Raw genomic sequence first — 19,319 nt, forward strand, 5'->3', positions numbered from 1 at the left:
AAGCACATAAACAACCTTTTGGGTCCAATGTTTCCCATGCCCAAGGAAAAAGAGGAGGTCAAGGAGAAGCGATTTTTTTTTACGTAGGAGACCAACTTTATTGCCCACCCAATTCTTTACAGATTTTGAAATTACTTTTAGACTATTGACGCATGTTGTGGCTCCTATAGACCGTGTGGTCCTCCATTTGTCGCCTCTGGGAGTTACAATCTACAATAATAGTGTGGAAGGGTACTGGTTGCTGAACCCGAGCTAAAATATTTCTAAGTCGCTACCCGGGGGCTAATACTAATCTTGTTTCCTTGGATGTTCCGATCAGCGTGTTTGCACCGCCAGCTGATTGATAGAGACAAGAGGCGACGATAATGACAATTAAATTGAATTAATCGATAGCTTGTTGCTTCTGCCAGCATCCAGCTCGACCATATATATGGATCGATATCCAAGAGAAGAGAAGTCAGAAGTGGTGGAGGCGGCAATGCTTTTTCTGAACCGAACACAGAGGACCCCGCTGTTGGGGATGGCAAAGCTCAAGCTCTCCGGGGCTGCCGTGGTGCTCGTCATGGTGGTACCCCTCTTCATGTACACGGGTGCTCTCCTCGTCGGCATCCAGCTGGGCCGGGCGCTCGAGAGGAGGCCGGACGGCGTCAGCGTCAGCTTTAGCATCCGAGGGGCCTTCGCCTACCTCGCAAAGGTAGCACGCCGGCCGGCCGGCCGCCGGCCGTACTAATACTGCACTAACTGTTGCTAAAGGAAGCTGATTTTTCATTCATAAGGATCGATCTGTTTGTTTCATTCAGGAGCTTTGGGATACCAACATGAATAATATTTGGGGACCGGGACGACGGCAAGGCAGCAGCGTAGCGCAGGTGGTGTGGGAGCCCGTTCCGGTGAGCCGCGTTCGTCACGAAGAAAGCTCAGCAGCAGCTAAAAATCAGCAGCATCCCTACATACCTCTGTCATGGGATAACTCTAGCAGTGCTAACCCCAAGCAGGCCCACACAAATCGGACTACTTCGCCTCGTGGCGTGATGAGCGTTGGCCCATGGGGTGGATCCGGCGGGCAGCCCTTCTACATGCGCGGCCCCAGCGCTCCTCGCCTCCATAGCATCATCTTGCATCACTCCATAAGTGGCATCCACTCCTTGGCCTGCGAGTACTCCTACCCCTACTCCCTCGCCGGCGCCGGCACCGGAGACAACCGAATCCGACTGGCGGGTCCATGGGGCCGCCACCAATCCGCAGAGTTACATCGTGCCGCGGTAAGTCGATCGGTATAAAAACCCCAATGATCAACTTGCTCGATCGATCTCGTCGTAACTTTTGCTCTCTTGCACATATATATGCAGATCAAGCTGTCCGCAGGTGAGCATGTCACTGCAGTGGAGGGGACGATCGGGCGTTTTGGAGGCGTCTCCGATGTTGTCATCACCTCGCTGACCTTCCGCAGCAGCACCGGCAGGACGTATGGGCCATACGGCAACACTGCGGCGACGGGGACGCCTTTCTCCGTGCCGGCTGCGGACGGCGCCAGCATCGTCGGCTTCTGGGGACGCTCCGGCTGGCTTCTCGATGCCGTCGGGGTCTACGTCAAGCCAAGATCCTCGATTGTCAAACCCGGCCGGCCGGCTACAAGATACCCGGAACATTAATACGCCAGGAATATATATATTATGACGGAATAAACTATATATATTATATCCTGCTTGTGCTGATGTGATGATGTTCCTTTGCACGATGAAGCGCTAAACAGAAACAAAGCAAGTGTGGGATCAGGCAATGTTCTTTCGTTGATTAAGCTGTTGGGCACTGCTACTGCAGGATAATAAGTGATGGCATTTGGTGCAAAGAAATGGGCCAGTTTATACATTCTTATGGTAAGGGGCCCATGGGCTGTCATGTAGATATATAGATATCCAACCTGAGCCCATATAGTAGCTTCGCGGCTAATTTTAGTCGGGCTCGCGCTACAATTTAGATCGGAGACTAGAGGCGATTTCCTCTCCTCCGCCGATTCGACCGCTACCTCGTCTCCGACGCCTTTGTTGGTGTCGGATGAGGAGGGGCCATGGTTGGATTGGCGGCGGATTTGTATAGTCCTACTATATAGAGGTAGTAGTTTTTAGGTTCTCCGTGAGGTTCGTGCCGCGAAGCTGGGCTTCTTTTGAGCTTCTCTAGAGGAGGCGCCGGCAGCTTCAGCTTCATCTCCATTGGCCTCTAGCGTGGTTCCTCGTACGGATGAGATGACATATGTTGTGTTGCTCTCGGTCGCTCTATATAGCCGGCCGGTTCTTTTGTCCCTCCAGTACCTCTCCGACGGCAACGGTAGTGTTGGATTTGGCGAGGATGCTATGAGGAGCTTTTGTTTCCTCTACTTTGACTCCGATGGTTTGGAGTTCGTTTCTCCCATCTCCGATGGCAGAGTACGAGTCTTGCATACTTCTCTTCTGAAAGGGGGGAAGCCCGCACTCCACCAACTCGCTGAGAAATCGGGTTGACTCTCTTTTCCCACAGCTACTGGTGGTTTCATTCCCCCTCTGGGCGACTTGTTGTTCGGCGAGAAGGGGCCGCTGGTGATTGAGGCGCCAGACCCCTGCTATCCGGCGATGATTGGCCTGTATGTTCGATGTTCACAAAGCATGTTGGTGCCCCTGACATGCTGCTCATTGTGACTTTGAAAATTTCTGATGTTCTTCATCAGCAAAGTGGTCGGCTTCACAAGTTCACAGGCAGCAGGTTCAACCGTCAGCGATTGGGACCATCGGGAGAAATTTGCAAGGACTTGCTTGTAATTTGTTTTACTTTCAAGGTGGTCTTTGTAAGTTATGGAATATAAACTATTGAAAGCATATGTGAAACTAGCAAAGTGTGCGTGTGGCAGGCACGTACATTCAAAATATATTATTGAGCATCATATAATACATTTAGTAGCATTTTTTGGAAAAGGAAAACTTTATACATTTAGTAGTATCAATTTTTTATTCAGTTAATGCAGATGACAATGAGCTTGGCAGTGCTATCTCTTGGAGCGACAGCCGATGTCACACCCTAAAAGCAGTGGCTAGAAGACCAATTAGGGATGAGACCAAAATGGACCCGAGCCCATCGGCACACGAATTTCTTCCTCGCCGCCACACGCGATCCAGCGTCCCGGATCGCTGGTTCACCAGGCTTGAGGATTGAGATGAAAATCCAAGCGCCTACCCCAATCCAACCATGAGCATAATAATTAGTTGTATGATAATGCAACACGTAGGTCAACCAAATTAAGTAATCCCTTCCAAAAAATGCCATTCTTTTAGAAAAAATTTAGACACATTACTAGTCGCATGGTATTAGTGGTTGCACAAATATTTCCGAATTACATGGTGCAGCCTGTGAATCTTTCCAGGGCCTAAGCAGATTTCAACCATGAGCATCAGATAAGCAGCGACAGTTCCCTTTAAGGTAAATCTAGAGCAAACCTAACCCCTTCAGAATATAACAATCACAAAATATGAACTGAGATAAATATGACTACTAATTACTTCTCCATTTCTTTGTCTACTTCCTCCTGCTGTTCCTTTTTTTTAAAAAAAAGTCCTGCTGTTCCACCACAAGGATGAAAAGAGATGCACAGACCAAGAAGTGCGGCAAGCATACATGACAACAGCAATGGCCAAAATAGAACACGGATGACGGGTCTCTGAATTGCTCATGAGGTGATTCTCTGCACCCGTGAGTGCTCTGGTCACGAGCTTGTACCCCTCCTGCTGCGTCACTTTTCCTTCTGCAGCTGCGACACCATCTCTGTCTGGCTTTTGTCCTCTTCTTTACCTCTCTCTACCCTATATGATTTCTTTGGATGTCTGTATGCTGCCGGGACTAGTTACTAGCTACTGCACCATCTATGGTTTGATCACCTGTATCATTCTGAGATCCATACTACAGACGAGCATACGAGATGGACCTTTTGATCATTGTTCTTGATACGGGCAGGAGCTACTAAATGACTATTATTTACCTAGAGCTAAAACAACCTAGATTTGTTTCTTTAATTTGTTGCTGTTGTTGTTACCCTTTCTTCCACTTGAAGGGGTCATGATGATAGTTCCTGCAGACAACACATAAAAATACTATTAGAACAACCATCAGGAGGGGCCGGAAGCAAGTTTTACGTTATGATTGAGCAAGGCCTACAGGACTCTCATAAAGAAAGACAAGGCTGTTGATACTTACTCCCAGATTAGAGGAACGGAGACCCCCTTTTGCTCTGTATTCACATGCCAATCGCTTCATGCCCAGCAGAAAACCTGAAGAAACATAGAGGCAATCAATCTTTCTTACGACATGAATAGCAATAACAAAACACCCTGCTGCAATTTCTTGTAAATAATGAGAAACAAACTGTGTCTAAAATTCAGTTTTAGCCCAACTAAGGATGGCAATGGTTCGGTTTCGGATTTGATATCCGCGGATTTCGGGTCTAGCGGTTTTTTTGGTTCGGGGATGATTTCTCACCCACGGTTTTCGGGTTCGGGGCCAGAAACTTATTGGGTTTGGTTTTGGATTTGGTTTTTCGCCAATGGATACCCAATGGATCGGATAATCGTTTACAATAAAAACTCATGTTTTATAGTATACTTAATAATAACTTTGTTCACTTAGACTATTAAATTTATTCTAAGTTGACTTGGAAAATTATTTACTATTTATCTTGTTTATGCATGTGAACGTTATATAATATGTATATGTTTATAGAAAGTACTTATTGCTCTTACTATGTTACCATATAAAATGGGTTTCAGGTATCCAATCGGTTTTCGATTTTGGGTTAACTCAGCAGGACCTGTATGGGGGCAGCTCAAGGGTGGATGTAGGTGGGAAAAGGGATGAAGCCACATGATGAGCGCTGCTGTTGTTGCTGTTGCCATTGTGAGCTATTGTATGAGTATCAATAGAGGCCTTGGTGGGAGATGCAAAGGGGCTCTCGGGCAAAATGTCATCCACCACGCCACTACAATTCAAACACACAAGGAACATATCAATCCTGGAAAGATCAAAACCAAATCAAAAAAAGGAACAAGTTGCACCGAGATACTGCTTAACATTAGCCAATAGTTGTGGTCATTAGTTTCTTTTCTCCTTTCCCCTACCCTTTACCATGGCTTTTCTTTTCCCCTTTTGTTACTTCCAATCAAGAGAACCTATCACCAGCCACTCTAACACCCTATCCACCTCACATCCTTTAACAATTCCCTTTAGAGGCGCATTAGCTTTAAGCCAGAGAATAAATAGAGCATATAGACAAAAAGAATGCTTGATTAGCTATCACATATTAGCACCTCTTTGACACACTATAACCATACATAAGTTGTAGCAACAATTTGTTGGACAGGCAAATTTAGAGTCAATGATAGAAGTGGGAAAAGTTTAGCAGGACTACAAATATCAACCAGGTTTGCCTTGTTTCTCTTTGCTGCCTTTTTCCCACTCCTTTCCCATAAAAGAAATAGCTTGTGACCTTAGTGCCTATTTTGTAAATATTTTACTCCACAACAACAATCTTACCTTTCTTGGAAGCCACAAGCAACAATTTGTGTTGCTTTCACAGGACTAGATTCCCTTTTCTCATCTTCCCCAAGGCTGACCGTTTGCTTGGGACTGGCATCACCATCCTCTACCTGCTGCTCCTCGTGCTTGCCTTCTGCATTAGTTGCAGAGATAGCAGCAGCTGAAGGCGCACTCATGGAAAGCCTAGTACTATTCAGCTTCATATCTACAACCAGAAACCATGGAAGTCACAACATGGAAGCACCTCACTGATGAAAAAGAGCCAAGAACTTGTCTGGGTTAAGAAGTTGACCTTGAGATTGTCCAAGAGGCATGGGGGAGCCAAGATGGTGATCCCTGCTCCTGAGGTCAAGGAGCTGCAGCCCGATGAACCGGCGTCCCTCCATCTCAATGGCTTGCTGCAGCTCGGCCGCTTGCTGCTGCTCTTCAAGCTTCCTCCTCAGATACGCCTCATGGTTAGCAACAATGTTCCGGTACATCATCGTCCTTGGTCCTAACAATTGCAAAATCAGCATGTCAAAACACCTGCAATCTGCAAAAGAAATGTAGCAAGCATACATGCAGGCAGAAAAGAGAACGATTACTACTCACCAATCTGTGGCTGCTGCAGATCAAAGGGACCCCTGGAATCAAGTAATCCTGTGGGCGACGTGCAGCCGGCGAAGTCCCCATGGTGCGGGTGCTGCAGTTTCCTGCAATCAGACAAAAATAAAAGAAATCAAAAAGTTCCTTTAGAAGCAGAAATTGTTAAGAGACAAGCAACGTGCATTGTCAGGATGGGAGATGCAACGGACCTGAACCTGTCGGGGACCTTGCCCTTCTCCTTGTATGGCTTGACGAGCACGCGCGCGCTGCACACGAAATGCGGGTTGCCCTTGTTCAGGATGATCTTCACGCTCTCCGCGTAGACGAAGGTGACGAAGCCGAACATGCGCTTCTGCTGGTAGGGGATGCGCACGTCCTGCACCGGCCCGTACATGCTGCTCGATCGCAACCAAAGGCGCATCACGATCAATCGATTTCGTCAGAGTCATCCATTACTGGACAGTCTGGACTACTAGCTAGGAGACAATGCAAACAAAATAGAATGCAACAATGGCGGCGTGCTCGGTACCTGAAGTAGTTGGACGCGTCCTCCTCACTGAAGATGGAGTCGGCCGGGAATGTCAGGTAGATCTGCCGCGCGGCGGGGCTGGCGATGAGGTCGCAGCAGTCCATCCGAGCCGAGCGCACCGGGAACCTGGGCATGTCGCCGCCGCCAATCAGCATGGCCACTCTGAAACAGCAATGCAAAATTAGGAAAGGACACAAGACAGAGACCAAAATGCAATCTTGGGTGGTAAAAATGGCACCTTTGCGGCTCGTTCTGCTGGTGGTGGTGGAGCAAGAAGTTGAGGTTGATGCCTTTGGGCGGCAACAGCGAGAAGGGGAACGCCGGCGCCATGAGCTGCTGCGGCCGCCCGGTGGCCAATGCCTTGGTGCGCATGGCCTCCATCTCACGCTCCTTCGCCGCCGCGTCGTCCTCGGGCAGGCCGTGCAGGAACCGGCAGGAGGAGCCGTACTTGCAATAGCCACGCGCAGAGTACATGCACGGCCTCCACACAGCCACCTCGGCGTCGCTCAGCGAGAAGCTCCAGCGGTGGCCGCCGCTCACCGGGGACCAGCAGTCGTGCTCATTCTCGGGGTAGAACGCATCGCCGCCATCATACCCGACATGGTCGGCGCCGGCGAAAGGCGTCGGCGACTGATGGTCGCAGCTTCCAGGGCTCGGGAAGCCCCAGGGTGGCCTGGTCTGTAGTGGGCCGAGCATGGGCGACAGCGGGGACTCAGGCTTGCCGGTGAGGTCGGCGCGCGCGCTGGCTACGAAGGCGTGGAGGAAGTGCTCAGGGCCGAAGGCGAGGCGGATGAGCTCCTTGTTGCTGTTGTCATGGATGAGGAGCTGGCCCGTGATCTTGGAGGCGTTGTCGGGGTCCAGTGCGCGCACCCGGTCGAACACCACCTTGGTGGCCTCCCAGGCGTCCATGGCGCCTGCCGTGGGGAGCAGGAGCGCGTCTGTTCTTATCAGGTGGTGGGGTTTTTTTCTTCTTCTTGAGGGGGGGGGGGGGGGTCGACGGAGAGGAGGAAAGGGAGGTGAAAATAGGGGGATTACAAGGAGAGGAGCCAGGGGCACAGTTGTAAAAAGCTAGCAGTGTGACACCGTGAATTAAAATAGGCTCGTTGGGTTCCACAGTCCACACAACTGGCTGTTCCGTTTCCCTCCGTCAATGTTTTAGGAAAATTTTGGTGCTGAATTTGAATTGAGCGGTTGTTTTCTTGCGTGACAAGGAGTCAAGGACCAAAGATATGCTTTGATTTCGAACAAGGGATGAATGATCGGTGAGGTTCATATTTTGATTTTGATGCTAATGGTTGCATTTTTTTTTGCTACCGAGCGTTGTGGATGTAAATATACATATTAGTAGTAGTAATAATATCCGTTGAATGGGTAAGACCAGTCCGTGCGAGAAGTTCAAAATTTCAACCAACGGTGGGAAAACTCGAGGAGCGGGGTTTTTCAACTTTTTATTTAAGAGCCATAATTACCTAACGTTACTAGCCGTTGGCATATACATCTTTGTCTCTGAGTACTCTACAGATTTTCTATGTATTACTATTTGTTGGCACATATGACTAGGCTCCAGCAATTTACAACCTTTTGTGCAAGTAGAAATGGCATCCCAATTTCAAAAGGAAATAAAATCCCAAGAGCACTGCAATAATTAGGTAGTTGGAATAGATTTTTGTTTTAGAATTGGAATCCTATGTGGGAAAGACAAGGTGATTGTTCTCCTCCTAATTTCTTGGCTGTTAGTGATACTCTCCCCAAACAATAGAAATATATTTTAAATGGGAAAAAACAATTACTAGAATGGTTGAGCAAAGCATTAGGAGTTGAGGCTTTCTTTAAAAATGATACATCTTATTTTTTCTAAAGTCCTAAACAAATAATTATTAGTTTCTTACATGAATGGTATACACTAATATAGAAAATTTCTTCCAAGCCTCGTAACTTAATTTTTCCATTGATAATATTTATATGGTCTTCATCATGTATATAACCGTTTCATTATCCCTAGGAATTGCATGTCAACAAACACTTTAATTTTCTAGTGACTTGTTTTATACTTATATTAAACATCACACTTAGTTGCTTACTCATATTAAGCAGCAATGCTTGTTCGGTGGTAGAACCATTGTTAGTGGGAGGAGTTCCAAAATTTGAACCAGTGGCAAAAAAAAAACTCTTAGGTGTGGCACTTCTTCTTTTTTGGCAATTAGTATACATGATTTGGCACTTCTCCTAAGGTTGTTGCTAGTAGTTGGCGTGTACAACTAGTTCTAAGGAGTATTAGACCACCTTTTTATGTGTTACTACAATTAGTTCGCTTATATGATTTGGCTCAATCGCTAACAGTTTACACATATCTTGTGCAAGCACAAATTGTATCTCAAAGCAAAATGTAATAGTTAGATGGTTGTCAAAGATTTTTTACAAGTTAGGTAGTAAATATAGGTGACTACGCTTCGTTAGAATTTGGATTTATTGGAACTTAATTTTATCGCAGAAAAAAGATGGTGTGTCTATTGTAGGACTTTCGTGTATTGGAAACAAACAGTCCTTTTTTTCTTGGAAACAAGCAGTCCTGTTTTTCAGTTTTTCTTGGAAACGAGCAGTCTCAGTCCTGTTTTTCAGTTCCGGCCGGGCTGCCTTGCAAGAAACAAAACTGCTGTTTTGTTCTTAACTGGGACCTTGATGCCTCATTCGATGGACGCAAGCCAGGCTGATGAGCTCACACGAAACAGCACTCGTGTGCGTCACTGCATATATAGCCTTTGATTGCCTTTGTTTCAAACAAGTCAATCAGGGCGTACGTACGCACATGCATACAGCTTGCAGTTGCGTGAGTCGCTGCTGCATGCGTGCCAATTAATGCATGCAAGACGTAGTCGATCGGTTTTATTTTTCAGATCGACGCGACAAAGAAACGGCTGCGTATGCATGCAAGACCTTACTGGCATTTGGACGCGATCGACCTTGGAAATTGATAAAGCCGGGCCGACGGACGACAAACATGCATGTATTTGGCCTTACTGCTAGCTGGCCTCGAGTAGTTCAGTTTAGTTTTTGCAAGTTTAGCTCTTTTTTCTTGCATGAAATACATGCTACCTAAGGCTAGTTTTAATGGGGTTTCATAGCATTATTATCTAACACAGTTACCTAGTTTCAGTTTAGATAACTGTGCTATGAAATTGTACACTGAAACTAACCTAAGCTAGCATCTGCATGAATCCAAACCTCGATCGATCGAGTGCGTCTTTTGGCGTACTGCAAAGAGAATAGTGTTGGAGTAGGAAATTAAATGTGGGGGAATTAAGTAGGAGCAATCTGATTGTTGGTAGTATGTATTTATTGGGTACTGTATGTGCCCAATTCTGATCCCGGCTGAGTACTGAACTTAAACTCTGAAACTTCGGATTTCAGAGAGGACTAGATACTCTTAGAAAGAAACTTTGGATGCGACACATGCAAACAATCATAAGGGCTGAGCTAGTTCGTTCTGGGTTCTGTGCAAACACAAGAAGAATGATGGTGTGGTGCGGAAGTGGGAGGGAATTGGTGCTGGTGGGCTTTGGTAAGGCGTGCCTGGGCCACCTACTAATGGGCCGGCTCCTAGACCAAAAAAGAAAAGAGGCAAATATCTTTGGGCTTATGTGGACCGCGAGGTGAATAAGCCGGCCTGGTACATCTCTCATCTCTCCACATACGCGAATGCATAATCTCAAAAGAAAAAAAAACATACACGAATATTACGCACATGCAGATATATACACATATCTGGTGAGTGGTGACCTATCCTCCGGCTTTCATTCTTTGCACGTGTCAAGCTTGAATAAATAATTTTTTTATAAAAACTAGAAACATCCGATCATCAATTCAGTAGACTTTAATTATCTAATTAGAGTATAATAATTTTCAATTAAAATTTATTTTTTTAAAAACAAAGCACAGCACTATATATCTTCAATATTATTTGGTTGTACAGGAAATTTATTGTGGCCAAAACATTATGATACATCTACATTAATTGTTTAACCGTAAGCACACACACTTTTTTTTTGTAAAACCAAAGTATACTATTATATATACTGATAATTCAATTCTTTTCTAGAGGAAATTAAAAAAATTATAGTGTAGGCAAAATGCATGGTATTATTCCACAACCTTATAATTAGTGGTTACTCCTATATATGTTTCTTGAGATTTCAGCCGTGCAGGAGCACGGATTGGTGATAAATTAGTATGCTAGCTTAGAAAAGAAAAGGCAACGCATTATTATTGCTGCATGCGGAACAGCGATAGATTGAGTACTAGTAGCTCTCTAAGAAAAGGGAGAGATAGAAAAAAAAACACTGTGAACGAGTGAATGAATAAGCAGCTTTGGCCTGCAGAGATCGATCCAGGCCGGCCCAGAAGATGGAGGCCGCAACTAGATCGATCAGGCATGCTTTTCCATGGAAAGCTCTCATCGATCAGCTAGCTAGCACCATGCATCCTGTACAGATCATCTCAGCAGGCCATTCATTCGTACGTGTGCAAAGCTCTTATTATTATTGGACACAGACGCCTGTCAAAAAGTATAAGACAACCAAATAATAAACCTGCTTGTTGGGAATTGGACCTTCGGATAGGCTCCCACCCTCGGAAATGCTCCCTAACTCGTTTGCAGGGCTCCAACGAAGGAAGACGAGCATATCCGAAGGGCGACGGTCGCTCCCGAGATCGCCCAGGCCAGGGAGCTCACCTTCGGGTGGCTGAAGGTGACGAATGGTCACTCAGAAGCACAAGCTTAAAGACCAAGACCTGCGACAAACGAAGGATCCCACCTTCGGGCGGCCGAAGGTGACGAATGGTCACTCAGAAGCACAAACTTAAAGGTCAGGACCTTCGGGACCAAGGGGATCGCCTTCGGCAACGAAGGCGACGGCTAATCGCTCAAAGACAGAACCTTCAGGGCCGTGACCTTCGAAGTACCCCGAAGGACGTGAAGACCTTCGTCGGGTGTAGGCGTGCGTGTAAAACGTGAATACGTAAGAATGTCGGATTTGTGTACCTCTCACCTTGTAATTTTACCCCAAAACCGGCTGTGAGTTATAAATGAGTTGGAAGGGGGCAATTTAGGAAAACCTGGCCGAGGGCTAGGGGTATAAATAGCCCCCTCTCTCCACAGTGTAAAGGGTTGAATTTTCTAGTTATTACTGGAGAATTAAGTGCCTACCTTCATTGTCATTTTCATACTGTTCATGCTCCATGTTTGGGCATCTAAGAAGCTGAGATCCCAACAGCGGCGCCCACCGTCCCAGCTCGAAAAACAACCTTCGATGGCCCCAGCGAAGAAGAAAGCCCCAGCCGGCACCACAAGCAACACCACTGAGCCTGGCCATGTCCTCGACGGCTTTACACCGCAGCACGAAGCCAACACACGAATGGAAGACATCACCAACGAAGCTGTTCATGGAGATCCGGTTGATGACACCGAAAACACCGAAGCTCATCAAATCCAATCCGCGGAGCTCACAGAAGTAGTACTCAAGCTCAAGGCCCTTGAAATGAAGAAAAGGAACATCGAAGCTCAGCTCACCACCAAAAAGAGGGCACTGGACCAGGCAAACAAGCTAGCCGAGGACAGGCGCAAACTAGCAGAAACGGAGGCGGAAGTTGAGAATTTGCAGAGGGCATACAAGAAATGCCGAAGGTTCTGTCCAACAAGAAAACCGCGTCATCCACCAGACAACCTTCGCTCACAATGAAGACCGAAGGCCACCACCGGTCAACCTCCCATTTGACCCGACCTCGTCACTCTCAGTCGCTCTGCAGTGAACTTCTTGGCCGCTCGGCTACAAGCCCACACAGCTCCCCAAGTACAATGCAATAACTGATCCAACCCAGTTCCTCATGGCCTACGAAGAAACCATCGCTTCGGCCGGAGGTGACGACTCAACCATGGCCAAGTCCTTCGTCATGGCTTGCGAAGGTTCTGTGGCCAACTGGTACTCATACCTTCCTCAACAATCAATCAATAACTGGTACCAGCTGAAAGGAAGGCTCCTCCAGGACTTCCATGGATTCAGAAGGCTAAATACCAATACTGTGAAAGATTTTAAGTGCCCACAGCACGACCGCGAGCCTCTCTATGACTATTTTCGGAGGTTCGTTCAGAAGAAGGCTCAAATCCCAAACTTCCCAGAGAAAGATGCGATCGAGAATTGCATCGAAGGTCTTCTGCCTGGCCAGCTTGCTTCTCATCTCACAAGAGGGTCCCCGAGGACCCTGGAGGAGCTCTACACAGAAGTAGAGAAGTACGTGAAATCAAATGCCGACCACCGCAGAAGGGTAGAGCAAAGAAGAATCATGCGTCAGGCAGAAAAATACAATCAGCAAACATGGCAGCAAGAGAAACAGCCAGCTCAGCAACTCATTTTACCTGTGGAACCCTCACAAGATGATGATGAACAGTTAACCTTTGATCCCTTCATGATACCACCAGAGTCGGAACCTCAGCACTCAAATGACAAGCAACCTTCGTCCGGAGCACGGGGCAGAGGTCGTAACAGAGGAAGGGGCCGAGGTCGTGGACCTCCGCGTGAGCCCAAAAAATTCTTCTGTCACTTTCACGGGTCTGACTCCGACCATAAAACAAATCAGTGCCCAGAGAAGAAGAAGACCCTTGAGAGAATGGAGTCCGAGAAAAAAGCCAAGCTAGTTGGGCATACTACATGGCCTCAGACTCCACAAACTCCTCAACAAATACAGTACACACAACCTTCGTTCGTTCCACCCCCCCATTTACCCAAGCATACCACCCACCTATGTTCAACTACAACTACAACCACAACTGGCAGTCGCAGCCAAACCCTCAAACACAACCCAGTCAACCCACCACCCAAGCTCAACCAACACAAGAGCAGCTACCACCACCCCCCGTCCACCCACCAAAACAAGAAAACCAAACCACAAATAGCCAACCCGCGGCACTACCAACCTTCGGGATGATCATGCCCATCTCCGGAGGTTCCACCCTGGACTTCGAAAACAAGAGACAGCGCAGAGACTACTTCAGGCAAGTACATTGCATCGTCTCCGAAGGTCCAACCAAAAGAACCCAGTGGTCACACTCTCCGATCACCTTCTCCGAAGAAGATGTCAACCTCATCAGCTACCCACACACAGACGCTCTTGTCATCGAGGCAAACATTCAGGGCTGGAGGATTGGCAAGATACTAGTTGACACTGGCAGTTCTGCAGACATCATATTTTCCGACACCTTCGATAAGATGGGCATCGACTGAAGCCTGCTTCAGCCTTCGGATATCCCTTTAATGGGATTCGGAGGAAAGAGAGTGAACGCAATCGGGAAACTGTCACTCCCTGTGTCCTTCAGAGACACGGCCAATGTAAGAACAGAGCACATCACCTTCGATGTGGTAGAGATGCCCTACCCATACTGCGCAATACTAGGAAGGGGGACAATCAACAAGTTCGAAGCTATCGTTCATCAACTGTACTTGTGCATGAAGATTCCAGCTCCCACGGGGGTCATCACCGTCCGCAGGGACCAGCAGCTTGCACGGGACATAGAGCGGGGATACACCCCAGGCCAGAAAAAAGTCCACAACCTTCGGACTGAATACAAGTCTATTACCTTCAAAGAGCAATAGAGAGACAATGAGAAAGCAACCTTCGAGGAAGACTGCGAAGTCAAGAAGGTCCCCCTTGACGTACATCTACCCGACAAAATGGTAACCATTAATGCAACCCTCGAGCCCGAGGAAGAAAAAGAGCTTCTTGAGTTTCTCTGCAAGAATCAAGATGTTTTTGCATGGTCCGCCAGTGACCTACGGGGCGTCAGCAGAGATGTCATTGAGCATCGCTTGGATATCAACCCAAATATCAAGCCAAAGAAGCAGAAGCTTCGCAAAATGGCAGATGAAAAAGTCGCAGCAGTCAAGGCCGAAGTCCAGAGACTGCTAGATGCAAATGTTATTCGAGAAGTCAAATACCCAACATGGCTGGCAAATACCGTGCCGGTCAAAAAGAAGAATGGCAAGTGGCGCATGTGCATCGATTTCACTGACCTCAATAAAGCCTGCCCGAAGGATGACTTCCCACTACCAAGAATCGACAGAGTCGTCGATGATGCGGCAAACAGTCAACTGATGTATCTGCTGGACTATTTCTCCGGATACCATCAGATTTGGATGAGGAAAGAAGACGAAGAAAAAACAAGCTTCATAACCCCCTTTGGCACCTACTGCTTCGTGAGGATGCCCGAAGGATTGAAAAATGCAGGACAATCTTTTTCAAGAATGTCTTCAGTGGTCCTGGAGCACCAACTCAGAAGAAATGTCCTGGCTTACATTGATGATATTGTAGTAACCAGTTCAACAAGAGGTAACCATGTGGCAGACCTGGCTGAAACCTTCGCAAGCTTAAGAAAAGCAGGGCTGTCCTTGAACCCCAACAAGTGCATCTTTGGAGTTCACAAAGGAAAGGTGCTAGGATGCCTCGTGTCCACCAAAGGCATCGAAGCAAATCCTGACAAAGTAAAAGCTCTCTGGAACATGGAGGAGCCAAAGTCCATCAGGGACGTACAGAAGCTCACAGGGCGGATAGCAGCCCTTAACAGATTTATCTCTCGCTCTGCTGGCCGAAGCCTACCATTCTTCAAGGTAATTCACAATGCAAACAAATTCGAGTGGGTCCTCGAGCAAAGCAAAGCCCTTCAGGCACTCAAAAACCATCTCTAGAACATGGTCAAAATGACCTCACCTGACCCGAGGGATGTGTTGCTCCTGTACATCGCAGCATCCTACTCTGCTATCAGTGCAGCGCTCGTACTCGAAAGAGAAGTTGAAGGAAAGAAGAAGCAGCTACCTGTCTACTTCGTATCCGAAGCTCTTGCAGGCTCGAAGCTCCTGTACTCAGAGCTAGAGAAAATTGCATATGCTGTAGTCATGTCTGCTCGGAAGCTTCGACACTATTCGAAGCTCACAAGATAATCGTAGTTATAGATCAACCTCTGCATGACTTGTTCAACAACATAGAGGCCTCAGTCAGAATTGCTAAATGGGCTTCGGAACTCTCTGAGTTCTACATAGACTTCGAGAGAAGAACAGCCATCAAGTCACAAGTATTGGCATACTTCATTGCCGATTGGACATCCCCAATCTTCAAGGAGGAACCTTCGGCTGAAACCTGGATCGTGCACTGCGACGGGGTCTGGTGCAATGAAGGAGCGGGTATTGCTGCAATCATAGAATCTCCTTCGGGAGCAAAAACAAGATATGCAACACGTCTAAGCTTCGGCAACCTCGAATCATCAACCAACAACACCACCGAGTATCAAGCCTTGCTCCTGGGCCTTCGCAAAATGAAAGCTCTTGGCCATCAAAACTTCATAGTCAGAACAGATTCGAAGGTTGTCAGAGACCACATTGAAAAGGACTCAGAAGCAAGAAAACCAGAGCTCATCGAGTACCTCGATGCCGTCAGAATGATGGAGAAATATTTCAAAGGCTTCGATATCGTTCATATCCCAAGGCACATGAACGACGAAGCTGACAAGCTGGCAAAAGTAGCATCAAGAAAGGAGCAATTACCTTCGGATGTATTCTACTAAGAAATAACAGAACCTTCGGTCAAGGCAAAGAAAGAAAAACAGGTTTCAGTCATAGCAGCTGAAGACTGGAGAACACCCATAATGGAATACCTTCGGGGAAACAATGAACTGGCAAATGAGAGAGGAGAAAAAAATGTTCCAAAGAGCAAGGGGCCACATAATCTCCGAAAGTGAGCTGTTCAAGTCAGGCGTCACCAGCCCATGGCTGAAGTGCATCTCCACAGCCGAAGGCATCGAGCTCCTAAAGGAAATACATTCTAGGTTCTGTGGATCCCACATTGGCTTCAGACAACTCGTCTCCTAAGCCTTCAGGCAAGGATTTTTCTAGCCCACGACGCTAAAGGACGCCCAACACATAGTCAAGACATGCCAAGCATGCCAAATGATGGGCCCGAAGTCCTCAAAACCTTCGGAGCCAACCCAGCTAATACCTCCGACCTGGCCCCTGCAAAGATGGGGAATTGATCTCGTTGGACCCTTACCCACCGCTCAAGGCAATTACAAGTACGCAGCAGTTGCTGTCGAGTACTTCACAAAGTTGATCGAAACCAAGCCCCTAATCAACATCACATCAGAAATAATTAGAAAATTCTTCTGACAGAACATCATCTGCAGGTTTGGGGTCCCATGGGAAATCACCGTCGATAATGGCAAATAGTTTGATTCACAACTCTTCAGAGAGTTCTGTCACAGTGTGGGCACAAAGGCAATCTTTGCTTCTGTTTACCACCCGCAATCAAATGGGTCCGTCGAAAAAGCCAACGACATCATCTTCGGCAGCATCAAAAAATGCCTGTTTGATCAGAAAAAGGGCAAATGGGCGGATGAGCTACCAAAGGTCATCTGGTCCCACAACACTTCAGAATCAAGAACAACCTAGTTCACACCATTCAGGCTACTCTATGGTGCCGAAGCAATGACACCAGAGGAGATTAAAAACCGAAGCCTAAGGGTGACTCACCAAGTTGAGGCCATACCATCGATCGACAAGGATCTTATGGAACTAGATATCCTTCAAGCTTCGGAGAACCTTGTGAAGTATCAACACGAAACCACGAAGTGGAGAGACAAAAAGGTCGTGAAAAAGAACATCACAGTCGGGGACTAGGTCCTAAAAAGAAAGCCAAATGCCGAAACCTCCGGCAAGCTCCACTCAAAATGGGAAGGGCCATTCCTAGTAATCAAGAGCAACATGCCAGGGTCATATCACCTGTCCGACGCTGAAGGCAATGAGCTGCAGCATCCTTGGAATGCGGACAGCCTTAAAAAGTACTATATATAAGCATGTAAAAAGGCCGCATCGCGAAACTATAAGCGATTGCGGACCTTCGCAGTTATTTTCAGTTCTTTTTTACATTGTAAAAGGGTCGTACTCTTTTCCTCACAGGGGGAAACTCCACACCGGAGGTGAGGTTTTTGACGAGGCAGACCCATTGTAAACTCTCTCAATGCAATGAATTTCCCCCAAACAAAGTCTCACCTTCGCCTAAGCAGCCCAAATGGCAAGCTTCGGCCAGCATCTACATGCTGCATAAAATAGTAAGTTAGAAAAGTATGCAGAATCCGCAAACTTTGCATACTTATCAAACGAACGCCAAGGGGCTTCGACCATTCAAAAGGTCCGAACCAAAAAACCTTCGGCACAAAAGGCACAATAAGTGCAAAACGAATGCCAAGGGGCTTCGACCTTTCAAAAGGTCCGAACCAAAAAACCTTCGGCACAAAAGGCACAATAAGTGCAAAACAAATGCCAAGGGGCTTCGAACTTTTAAAAGGTCCTAACCAAAAAACCTTTGGCACAAAAGACACAATAAGTGCAAAACGAACGCCAAGGGGCTTCAACCTTTCAAAAGGTCCAAACAAAAAACCTTCGGCACAAAAGGCACAATAAGTGCAAAACGAACGCCAAGGGGCTTCGACCTTTCAAAAGGTCAGAACCAAAAACCTTCGGCACAAAAGGCACAATAAGTGCAAAACGAACGCCAAGGGGCTTCGACCTTTCAAAAGGTCCGAACCAAAAACCTTCGGCACAAAAGGCACAATAAGTGCAAAACGAACGCCAAGGGGCTTTGACCTTTCAAACGGTCCGAACCAAAAAACCTTCGGCAGAAAAGGCACAATAAGTGCAAAACGAACGCCAAGGGGCTTCGACGTTTCAAAAGGTCCGAACCAAAAAACCTTCGGCACAAAAGACACAATAATTACAAAACGATCGCCAAAGGGCCTCGACCTTTCAAAAGGTCCGAACCAAAAATAACCTCGGAAGAATCGAAAGATGGATGCCAGAAAGGGAGGAGGCATTTTTTCCATCTGAACCCTCGGCACCTCGGCACCAATCATTCGATCTACCCGAAACAAAAAGAACAAAACCCCTCGAAGACAACAGCACGCAAGAAAGGGGGGAGACGTTTTCCCCAAAATACAAAATTTCCGCACGTTGCCTCGACAGTAAACAAATTATCTATCGAGGTTCCACAAAGAAAGAAACCCTCTTTTTTCATAAACTGCCTCCGGGCGACGACTCGTTAGGAAGGGGGGGAGACATTTTTCCAAGAAACACAACCCTAACGAGCGTCGCCTCGAGCGACAACAACTTACTTCTTGAAGGACACTTCCGGCAATCAACAAAAGCCGACCAAGCTTTACCGAAGGGAGCTTGCCCCTGCAAAAAGCAACCTTCGAAAAGATCCCCTGGAACAACAGGCTGGCAAGAGGGGAGACGTTTTTCTCCAAAAACAAAATCCCCGCGTGTCGCTCAGTCCTACATTACCTAACAAACCTCCGGGAGGAATATACCAGAAAGGGGGGGACGCTTTTCTTAAGACCCCTCGCAAATCCCACAACAAGGCACCTCGAAGGATGCACAAAACAGAGCACCCCGAAGGAAGCACACAACAAGGCACCTCGAAGGATGCACAAAACACATCACCTCGAAGGATGCACATACCAAGGCACCTCGACGGATGCACATATCAGAGCAACCCGAAGGATGCACACAACAAGGCACCTCGAAGGATGCACAAAACACAGCACCTCGAAGGATGCACA

The 19,319-nt window shown here is 47.1% G+C and overlaps 2 protein-coding genes across 3 annotated transcripts; one reads left to right on the forward strand and one right to left on the reverse strand.

Annotated features, from left to right (window-relative positions):
- Positions 1–401: 401 nt before the first annotated feature.
- On the forward strand, positions 402–1,780 carry LOC120663439 (jacalin-related lectin 3-like). Of its 2 annotated transcripts, XM_039942255.1 has the most exons (4): positions 441–694; positions 801–890; positions 996–1,262; positions 1,350–1,780. In XM_039942255.1, exons 1-4 carry the CDS (start codon positions 479–481, stop codon positions 1,650–1,652), a joined length of 876 nt encoding a protein of 291 aa, XP_039798189.1. In that variant the 5' UTR covers positions 441–478; the 3' UTR covers positions 1,653–1,780. The 2 variants fall into 2 exon arrangements, with proteins under 2 accessions (XP_039798188.1, XP_039798189.1); XM_039942254.1 differs by having other exon boundaries at positions 402–694; positions 801–1,262.
- Positions 1,781–4,818: 3,038 nt separating this feature from the next.
- Positions 4,819–7,576, reverse strand: LOC120666595 (zinc finger CCCH domain-containing protein 22-like). Its single transcript, XM_039946467.1, is given in 6 exon segments — positions 4,819–4,996; positions 5,551–6,046; positions 6,145–6,245; positions 6,348–6,533; positions 6,668–6,829; positions 6,906–7,576. Coding segments are annotated over 6 exon segments (1,794 nt in total).
- Positions 7,577–19,319: the final 11,743 nt, after the last annotated feature.

The sequence above is a fragment of the Panicum virgatum genome, chromosome 3N (assembly GCF_016808335.1).
Source record: "Panicum virgatum strain AP13 chromosome 3N, P.virgatum_v5, whole genome shotgun sequence".
Lineage (NCBI taxonomy): Eukaryota > Viridiplantae > Streptophyta > Magnoliopsida > Poales > Poaceae > Panicum > Panicum virgatum.